Source organism: Lepidothrix coronata, unplaced genomic scaffold, assembly GCF_001604755.1.
Source record: "Lepidothrix coronata isolate B3197 unplaced genomic scaffold, Lepidothrix_coronata-1.0 Scaffold17, whole genome shotgun sequence".
In the NCBI taxonomy this organism is placed as follows: Eukaryota; Metazoa; Chordata; class Aves; order Passeriformes; family Pipridae; genus Lepidothrix; species Lepidothrix coronata.
The window spans coordinates 9,165,622-9,176,164 of record NW_016690197.1 but is presented as its reverse complement, the minus strand read 5'-3'; the positions used below and the strand labels follow the sequence as shown (position 1 = coordinate 9,176,164).

General features: G+C 60.5%; 1 protein-coding gene across 1 annotated transcript; it reads right to left on the bottom strand.

The window, feature by feature from the left end:
* Positions 1-1,203: 1,203 nt before the first annotated feature.
* Positions 1,204-9,399, bottom strand: TMEM150A (transmembrane protein 150A). Its single transcript, XM_017806992.1, has 7 exons — positions 9,229-9,399; positions 7,176-7,223; positions 4,846-4,917; positions 4,629-4,696; positions 4,367-4,494; positions 3,283-3,460; positions 1,204-1,502 (listed from the first exon to the last, which is right to left on the bottom strand). The coding sequence occupies exons 1-7, from the start codon at positions 9,306-9,308 to the stop codon at positions 1,258-1,260; spliced, it is 819 nt and encodes a 272-aa protein (XP_017662481.1). The 5' UTR covers positions 9,309-9,399; the 3' UTR covers positions 1,204-1,257.
* Positions 9,400-10,543: the final 1,144 nt, after the last annotated feature.

Here is a 10,543-nt window from a genome sequence, read left to right as displayed (position 1 = left end):
TTATATATATATATATATATGGGTGTATATATATATATATACATGTTTTTAGATCTATACACACACAACACACACACACAGAGCACTCATACCCCTCAACACCCCACGCCCCTGCGCAGGACACCCCGGGCTGCAGCCTGAGGATGCTGGGACTGAGCAGGATGGGCTCCCACCAGGCAGGTGCTGGCCAAGGCACCAGTGGACGGATTTGGGAGTCCTGGCAGAACAGGGCATGCGTTTATCTGTTCCTACAGAAGTGCCTCCCCTTTCTATGCCTGTGCTCCCTGGGTGGGAGGGCTGGTGGCCGCCCACCCCGGACTGGGACGCTCCCTCATGGGACAGCTTCAGTTGGCAGCGGTACAGGGGGGCAAATCTGCTGCTCTGCAGGCACAGTGTCTTGGTATGATGGTAAATTCAGACTCACTTCCCAAATTAGCTGGGAGCACGGGAATGCCATGACCCAGGAGGTGAAACTTGCCTCAGCAATTCTCAAAGCTGAAAAAAATGACAGGAAAGTCATCAACTGAAGGCAAGGAAGGCCCTGAGCAGCAAGAGCTCGAGAGGCCAGCGAGGCCAGCTAGGGCTGCGGGTGTCATCCTGTGGCAGTGCGAGGCACTGCCTCCACCCAGGAAGCCAGGCAGGGAGGGACCCCCTGCTGCCGTTCTCACTGGGGGTGCAGACAGACCGGCACTGCCATAACTTCCCAAGGAAGGGAAAAGGCACTCTGGGTTTTTGGCTCCTCTGACAGTCATACTTGGCAGGCTTGCTCTGCTGAATCTTCCCTGTGGAGGAGGGAAGAACAGAGATCTCCCTCCCTCCCAGCATACCAGGCTTGTGTGGTGAGGGAAGAGTGAGCCCCCTGTTCCTGCACATCGCTTACAGAAGGGGGCCTCTATGGTTGCCTGCAGCAGCCCCTGACTCAGACAAGGCTACCCCAGAGGCTCTGGGGCAGATCCTGGCTCTGTTGATAGCACGAGGTTGGCATCTCTGCACCCCAACAGTGCCCCCAAATCCTGTGGGCAGAGAGGGGGCAGCTCCTGCACGGGCACCAGCTGCCAGAGGAGTCCTGGACACAGCTCCTGCCAAGAGTGGAGGGCACCGCATGCCCACACGTGCACACACACACACACACACACACACACACACACACACACACAAGCACACCAAGGCAGCTGGGGTCTCAGAGACATTCAAGGTGGGGAGTTACTGTCAGAGCCCAGTTTGGGAGTCTCCACTGTGAGCTGCCTCCTGTGGGGGTCAGGCCATAGCCAAGCCCTCCACGTGGCTGTGGATGTGGGCCGTGCTGGACACGCTGCTCTCGTCTTTGTAACTTTTGGGAGCCCGGCTGGCTTTCAGCAGGACCAGGAAGGTGTCTGTGGAGATGGCCCCAAACTCAAAGGTGAATGTGCCGTAGAAGACCAGGACATCGATGATGAACATCCACTCACACAGTGCAGCCACGTGCTGCAGCACAAAGCTCTCCTGGATGAAGAACACACCGCCTGAGGGTATCTCAGTCAAGGAAAGCACAGATGGACACCAACCACCTCATGGAGGACCATGTCCCATTGCCACCGCATGCTGGGGTGGCTGTGAGTACCCACCCTTGCAGGAAATGCACCGCCACTCCTAAAACCCAGAAACCCAGCAGCACGAGGGCCCTAGCATGGGTGAGGCTGTGGCACACATGCCCAAACCAGCCTCAGTAAATCATGGGACTGATGCCAGGCTGGGATTTTCTGAAAAGGCCAAGGCAGGAGGAACTCAGGCTGCACTTCTCAGTGCAAGCCAGGTGCCCAGATGCCTCACCCTCCCCACACCCCTTGTCTCTTCCTCAAGCCAGGCTGACACTCCCCATCCTCCTGCAGGATGCCATCAAAGATGATCAGCACTCCATCCCCTAGGTAATGGGTTTTGGGCTGCTCATCCCAGCCCTGCAGCACCTCCTGTCCCTCTGTGCTGCAGGCTGGCCCATGCCAGGGAAGGGGCCTGCTCCTGCTTCTCCACGTCCTACTGCTGCCAGAGTTTCTTTATCCTTCTCTCATCCTCACCAAGGATCTCTAGGGAAATTTACTGCCAGAGCCACTGTGGGTGAGGGGAGAAGGCATCCCCCAACCCTCCAGGTGAAGCCTCCAGCAGTATGGTGCCTTCTGCCAGTGAGACCAAGATCTGTGAGAGCTGCAGAGGCAGGGACCTGACCTGTACAGTGTAGAGCCCTCTGCTCACTCCCCCCATCCCATCAGGAGAGATCCCAACCCTTTCCCCACACTGTCCACACCACAGCTCACTGCTTTCCCACTGCTAGTCCCCAGTCCTTACAGAGCAGGATGGCCACAGCAGATGGGCACCAGTCCTGTCTCCCTTGTCCTTACGTGCCCTTCCTGTCCCTCCCAGCTGGCATGGCCCTGCGGCACTCCTACCCTTCCCAGCTCCTTGCCTGATTCCCAGCCTGCCTGCCTGCTGCTGTGACAGAGCGAGACTCTCTGATATGTGCCAGGCCTGCCAGCACCCCCCAGTTTCCTCTTTGTGCTGCTGCTCACCTCAGCCAGACCCCAGCCAGCCTCTTTGGGACCCACGGACACTGGATGTTTTTTACCCTTCCTGCCCAATAACCACCACCTTGTTTCCCAGTTTATCCCCACCCTCAGTCCCAAACAAGCTCCTGGCTCCTTGGCCACACACTCAGGACCATTCTTCGAGCCCCAGTTCACCTGACACCGTGCCCTCCCTCCCTGCTACAGTGTTTGCAAACCCCAGTGCCTCCTCACCAAGCCCTGCCTCATCCTCATGGGCAGGTTGGCTTATGGGTGCCAGAGAGCCCTGGCTGGCAGAGGTGTTGCCATGCACCCACCCAGCACCTGCACAGAGTACTTTTGTACTCAGCTTTGGTCATACAGGTAACCCAGACACTTTGCTCAACATACCTTTGTCTCATGAAAAAAAAACCATCAGTTAACCAGCCCTGGCTTATGTGGAACTGGAGCCTGCAGTGGTGGCTGGGCTGCAGCAGCCAGGGCAGGGCTGGTTTGGGGCATCCTAGCACCCCAAAAAATGCCCACCAGCATCCCTTCCCCTCCTCAGCCCCTTCCCAGCCCTGAGACTGCTGCTCATCCAGCCTATACCTGCAGAGAGCTACCCACCCTCAGTCCCCTGCCCAGCCCCTCTCCTGGCACCATGCCTCACTGCCAGAGAAAAGGATGGAGAACACGGGGTGCATAACCCACCATGAGAAACACCTTTCACCAGCCCATCCCCAAACTTCTTCCCACACCTTCAAGATACTGAAGACGAGGGTGACAAAGGCCACAGTGGTGAGGATGCTTCGTAAGTGGCCAGTCCAGTACTGCCCTCGGGTTTTGGCCATGCGGTACGTGAGGATGGACTGCAGGAGCAGGAACAGCATGCTGGTGGGAAAGGCCACCCCTGCCCCAATGTAGTGCAGCACCTTGGCGTGATCCACCTGTGGGGAAGAGACCATCAGTGCTGGCACCCTGGGACACTGCCTGGCACAACACGGCTCTGCTCCAGGGGTTGGGCTCCTGCCCAGGTAGGGGTGCAGGCAGTGCCAGGAGCAAGTCCAGGCAGCTCACCCTGTGCCTGACTCCTGGCTGAAGAGCAGATTTGTACCCAGTATCTGCTGCTGGGATCTCAAAGCACTTTGTTTCTTTCATCTGTGGGCCAGCAGCCCTGCTGTGCCCAGGAGCAGGAGCTGCCCTCTGCCCTGAGAGGCATCTGGGGCCACCTGCACTGCCCCCCACGAGGGTCACAGCCCAGTGCTGCTGAGCCACAGCTGGGGCACGAGGGGGATCGAGGCCAGCAAGCCTCTCCTGTGGCTGGCGCCGGCAGCAGCCTCCTGCCAAGCAGGAGGGACCGGCTGCCGCAGGCAGTGGGCAGGCAGCTGCCGGGAGGCTGGTGCCTGGCAGTGTAGGCAGGGGCTGAGTGCTGCTGTGTGCTGCCAAGCCTGGGCTCACTTTGGTCATTGCCAGCACAGACTCTGTCCCGGCAGTTACCTGGCATCACCCCTGAACAGGAGCATCGGCAGCTTGGCACGGTCCTCAGCCCGACTGGCACGTCCCTGGCCCTGCACATGCCCATGGAGGGGACAGACCTTGGAGAGGGTCTCAGGTAAGGGTTAAACCAAACCCAGCAGCTTAATCTGGACCTGAACTATGAACACACTAGCAAAGAGGACTCCCATCACTCTGGGAAGCACAGCGCTAACCCAGCAGAGCGGAAGGATTGCACAAACAGAAACCACCACCAAACCACCCCAAACCCTACCCTGCTGAGCACTGCCACTGCCCTGCTCCAGCCAAGGCCCTCTCCCACCCTCCTGCCCATGGGGACTCCCAAGAAGATGCCTTACCTGGAAATTGCCAACCATGGTGAGGCCGGCAGCGCAGACCCAGCCAGTGGCCAGCCCCAGGGTGTTGAGGAGGGATGGCCCCAGGCGCTCCAGGATGTGGGCGTAGCGCAGCAGTCCCACCAGGATGACTGCAGGAGGGAGACACAGCTCCATCACATGCTGCTGCCTGCGGCCTCCCTCATCCCATTCCTGCCCCATGCTGGGGGTTTGTGCTGCAGGGCAGCCCACTCCCAGCCCCACTCCCCTGGCAGCCAGCACTTACCCATGAAGGAGCCCAGGCTGCAGATGAGGCTGAAGAAGCAGCTCTCGGGAGGCAGGGTGCCACATTTGCTGTGGGGACAAAGCAAGACCCAGGGAGCCCTCAGACAGGGAGCACTTGGCTGTGCGCTTGCTCCCCCCTCCCCAAAATACTCTCCTGGGTTGTCCTGGAGGGGTCCCAGAGCGGCTCTGCCCTGTGCTCCCACTCTGCAGCTGCTCACCTGACAAGGGGGATGTGATCCAGAGTGCAGCAGGAGCTGGGGCCGTCCATGTCACACGACTGATTGTAATTCCTGCCGGCAGCAAAGGGACAGGTTAGGAGAGCAGAGATGCTGCCTGGGACCCTCCTGTCTCCTGCCCACTAGCCCTGCAAGGGCAGCAGAGCTGCTCCCCAGTGAGCACAGCTCGACCCCAGGGATGTGCCCGCATCCTGTGTCAAGCCCCTCTAGGGAGCAACCACTGCCCAACAGGGTCCTCTGGTAGCATCACATCTGGGCTTCCACAGCCTATCCCCTGCCTCTGGCTTTGCTGTCCACCCGTAGCCCCTGTCTGTGAGGAAGAAGCCATGGTGGGGCAGAGGGCTGCACACCCTGTTGAGTGCACAGGCCAGGGTGCTGGGCTCAGGGGCTTCTGGTGGGAGCATCCACCTGCAAGCACCATCACATATCCCTGGGGTGGGAGCTGCTGATGAAGCTGGGCATGCAGTTACCAACAGCTCCAGGTTTGCAGGGGCCAGGTAAGAACACTGAGCTGTGTGGGGAAATGCACAAGCACTCCTGGGACCCGTACCAGGTGCCACCCGTACCAGGGAGGGAGAGAGTGACCTGTGAGGAGCTGGGAGGTGTTGCCTGAGGGAGGACATGACCAAAGCCAGCTGCCCGACACACCAGGAGGGCATCCCCCCAGGGGCCTGTTAGCAGCCCCCAGTACTGCCAGGCTGGGGCAGGGCTCTGGTGCTCCCACCCACTGCAGCTCCCTGGGAGTGTCTCCTGCGCCCACAGACCCCGTGAACATGGGGACCCTGAGCTCTTTATCAGCCTGAGACACCTTCCTGTACCACAACTGCTGCCTGCAACCCTGACCAAATTCCCACCATGGGCGTACACGCCCCCTCACCCTCACAGCTCTCCCAGGAGCTGGCACACATTCGGAGGTTTTTTGGGTGCCCCTTTGCAGCAGCATCACCCAGGCATCCAGCACCTCTACCTGGAATGGCTGAGTAGGATCCCCCTCCTCACACCACAGGCAGGGAGCCTGTGGTGTCCTGTGTTCCAAAGGGTTCAGATACCTCCAGCCCAGTGATGGAGATGGGAGCTGTGGGGGACCAGCCCTTCCCTATCCCTGTCCCAGCCTGACTATCCGCCACCTCCGGCCGTGCAGCAAGCGCACGGTTAAAAAATCCTTTCTGGAAAGGGCTGGGCTGGGCTCTGATGTTTTTTCAGTCTCCTCAGTTTACTGGTGGCTTTGTTTTCCAACCACTAAACCCAGGCAAGGCATGGAGCCCCACGGCCTCCTCAAATGCTGCTCTTGGGGCCGTGTTTGGTTTGGGAGGATTTTTTTTATTATTATTTTGTTTAAAGAGAGCAGCCTGAGGCCGGGAAGCATTATTCATCATTAAGGGCTGGCTGTGTGGCGGAGACAACCCGACACACACATTCTTCCCAGGGCAGAATCAGCCATCAGGCAGGAAATGGCAGCAGGTTTTTTTTTTTTCCCCTTCTTCAAACACTTTAGCAAGAATTAAACTAACATGGATCTCTCTGGGCAGATTTTTAAGGCGACACAGCAAGCCAAAAACCCTGCAGAAGTTGCCAAGAGACCAAACAGGGTTTCTTTTCCCAGTCCCTGCCTTCTCCACGCCTTGTCCCCCATATGGGGGAGCTGCAGGCAGCTCTGCTCATGGGGTGTCCAGGCGCCGCGGGGCCATCCCATCCCCCTGGCACTGCCAGATTTAGCCTCAAGCAAGCAAGTCGCAACCTTTTCCATGGAGACACACGGCCCTCTGTAATTCCCTGACCACTTATTTTCATACTTTCTCCACGCTGTGTTTTTTCAATGGCCTCCTTCTCTCTGCCTGGTTTGCAGCAGGGCTGGACTGTTCACCGGAGCAGCTGTAACCGCATGCGAGCCTGGGCAGGGGAGAGAGGGCAGTCCAACCCTGACAGTAGCTAGTCCCCCCAAAGCAGTTCTGCTCCTGAAAGCTACTGTGCCAGACAGAAAGCTACTGCCTACTGTGCCAGACAGGAGGCACATGCCCTGGGGCATTTGCACCCCATCGCTGTCACCAACCTGTCTGCTGAGGGTGAAGGTGGCTCTGAGTCATATTTAATGCTCCCACCTCTCCTGTCATCCCCAGCCCCATCCCCGGGTCAGCCTGATCCCCAACCCCCCTTTCAGCACAGGGATGGTGCAGGGGGTAGCTCAACTACCCAGTGGTCTGGCACAGAGTGGCACAGTTCAAGTGGGACAGGTCTGGAGGGGACCCGGCATTACAAAGCCTTTAACTGAGCCAGTGTGTGCCAAAGAGCCCCTGCCTCCCCCCAGGCCTTACCAGTTGTGGACAGGGCAGATGTGGTTGTTGGAGAGTGCCATGGCATATCTGGGGGAGAGACAACAACAGGGTTACTGCAGCCACCTGCCTCCCTGCACCCCTGCTCTCTGCCAGCACCCGGACCAGCCCCAGGGACCAGCTGAGGGAGCAGAGGATAAAAGTCCTCACTGCCTGGCAGGGCCAGCACTCATCCTACAGCACCTCCCAGCTTTACAAAGCAGGGAAAAGGAAAACAAGTGCATGAGCCCAGCATACGCTCTGTGGAGCTCCCGCTGCTGGGAGCATGTCCCCCTGCCTTGTACCCCCATCCCTGCTGAGAGCCACCTCCTGCTCCAGCTCAGTGCAGATGCTTCTGTGGGGCCTCTTCACCTTCATGCTGCTGTCTCTTAGGGACTGCTCTGCCACGGAGCCCCCGCCCTGGTACTGGGGCTCTCCACCAGCCCACAGCTGTGCCAGCTGTCACCTGATGGCTCTGCTGTGCTTCCCCCAGCTCCTGGCTGGCTAGTGCTGGAGCTGTAAATAGTCTGGATAAGTAGCTGGTGCATTGGCAGGGCATTTCGAGCAGATCAGCTCCATCAAGCACTTCACTGTGGAGTCACCCCTGCATCTCAGTCAGCATAACAAGGGGCTCATGAAACACATCCGGCTTCACCTCAGGGGTGCTCAGCCCTGTGGCTGCCCCAGCCATCAAGGAGCCCTCCTGCCCAGCAGCCACAGCAGCAGGCAGCACCATGCTGTTCAGATCACAGCCGTAAAGAGCTCAGGTTAAAAACAAGCCCCGACACCAATACGAAAACCCCTATCCTGCCCGAGCTGGCCACATAAAGCTGGGTTGCAAAAAGGGTGTTCCCACAAGAGAGGCAAAGAGCAGGACAACTGGGGGGATCCAAGGGGCAGCACTCTCCAGCAGATCCCTCACCCAGCTACTTCCCAGATCTCACCCAAGCACTCAGTACTCATCCCAGACCTCCATACCCTCCTGGAAGGGGGCAATTAGCCAACCGAAGCACAAACAGCACTGTCCTCTCCCAGAGGGATGTGCCCCTGCCTACCCTGTTCCTTCTCATGGCTCTGAATCCCAGGCATAGCTGATGAGCCCCCGTGTGGGCCACGCTCTCCACAGGCAACTGCTCGACCTCTTGCTGGTACTGCACTTGTGAGGGACACAGCATCAGGGGCTGCAGGACATGTCTGGTGCCAGGAAAAGGGCCTAAGAGGGCCACTCCCAGGGCAGCTCTGGCTGTGAGGACCATAAAGCAGCCACCCCCACCAGTGCTGCTCCACGCAGGAGGGGCATCTGCCCCTCAGGGTCACTCACAGGAGACAGACAGTGCTTTACACTGTGTCCAAGGGAAAAACTTGGAGCACAAGTTCCTTGCACCAGGGTCAGCATTCGGCTTTGTTGAAGGAGGACAGGGGATACCAAAGGGGGAAACACTTGGAGGGACCTGTAGGGTTATGGGGTGCATTTGCACCCTGGAAAGTCCCACCATCAATACTGAGGCTCTCCGTGCCTTTGGGAAAAATCCCTCATCCATTGCCCATCAGTGCTGAGGCCCGAGAAGGGGACTAGTGGGGTGGACTAATGCTGCTCACCCATGGGACACAGCCTCTGCCCCCAGCACAAGGCCCTTCCATCCATGGGATGGGTGCCCACGTACTGGCCTCGGCGCTGCAGGAGTTGGGCTGGTGGCACGGCTCCCAAAGCTGTTCCTGTGCCACCTGAGCATCAGCCGCACTCACGCCGGGACAGGGGCGCGCGACTCCACGGGATGTCAGGGATGTAAGGCCAGGGAGGCACACACCAGAGCTGCTGCAGGGGGCGCGGGGACCACGCAGGGCAGCTGCGCGGGTTCAGGGAGGTGTGGGAGCCAGGGAGTGTCCCGAAGTGCCCCAACTTGATGGGGGCCAGCGGCGCCCCGCAACCTCCTGCCTCGCACCATCCCACCCTGAAGTATCCTCCGGCCCCCCAGCCCACAGCATCCCGCAGCCCGGGCGCCCCCGGCCCCGCCGCCCGTGAGAGGGGGGCTGGCGGCGGCCCCGCGGCACTCACACGATCCACATCCCGGTGATGGTGAAGGCAGGCAGCGTGACGGGCAGGATCCCCCAGGCCGGCATCCTGGAGCCGGGCATGCCCCGCCGAGCTACGGGCGAGCGGGGCCGCCGGCAGAGCCTCCCTGCTCCCTCCTGCTGCCGGGCCGCCGCCGGGCCGCGCTCCCCATGGGCGGCGGGGCCGGGGCCGGGCCGGGCTGGCGGGCGGAGCGGGGTCCGGCCGTGCGGAGCGGCGCCGGGACAGCCCAGGCCGGCCCCGCCCCGGGGCAGCGCGGGTCCCGCTCGGCGGCAGCGCAGGGCCGGGCCCGCCCCGTCCGGCGGCGCGGGGAGCGGGACGGGCCGGCGCGGCCCCGGCGCCACGTGGCGGCCGCGCTGCCGGCCCGGGGGAGGGGGGCAGCGCAGGGGAGGGGGGCCCTGGGGAAGGCAGCCGACAGCCGGCGAGCAGGACGGCACGGAGCCTGGAACACCGGGCTCTGTGGGGCGGGCAGCCCCAGAGCGCGGTCGGCTGAGCGGTGGCGGTGGCGAGGGAGAGGTTCTTGTGGAGCCGAGAGCAGGGCAGGCACCGCTTAGCAGCGAACAGCCTCCCCGGGAGCCGGGGCCCGGAACAGCCTTTGCCAAGGCAGCGGCAGCCGGCTTTAGGGCTGGGGGCTCGCCCCCCTCCCGCTCCAGGTGATGCTGTCGCTGCCAGAACACCAGTCCTGGACCCGCGTCCGTGAAACTGGGCTCCTCCTGAGAGCGTGGCCCAAAGGCACTGTCACAGGGTGACGTAGGAGGTACCGCGACAGGTAGGGGCCAGGCAGAGAAGACCTCGCTCGGTTAACATGGGGCTCAGCCTTCCCTCCTGAGTACAAGGCTCTGTTCGCACCCCGACATTGACTGACCTTGTGCTCTCACTAAATGGCTACTGACACCTCGCATGCCTACACACTGGCAGCCACTGCCTGCCCACGCACTCCCGATCCGGTTAGCCTGACCTCTCTGTTCCCAGACACTTCCTATAACAAGGGATTCAGCTTAGCAGCCAACCGCCAACGCTGCTGCCCAGAGAAATTTACATTTTCTTACACGGAAAACTTGAGGAAGCATAACTTCCCTTGGCAAAGGAGCAGGGCTGTGGCAAGGTCACAGTAGCCCCATTTCCCTGTCGGGAACTCAGCAATAACCCGCCCTCATGGCTGCTTGCAGGCATGTATTTGCAAGTCCCAAAACATCCTGCATAGCCAAAGGGTGTTCACACCCCTCGGGCCCGGAGTGTCTGGTGCTCATAAAGGCTACACTTTCCCACTCCTGCAGAGAGGAGCTGCCTGGGAACAGCG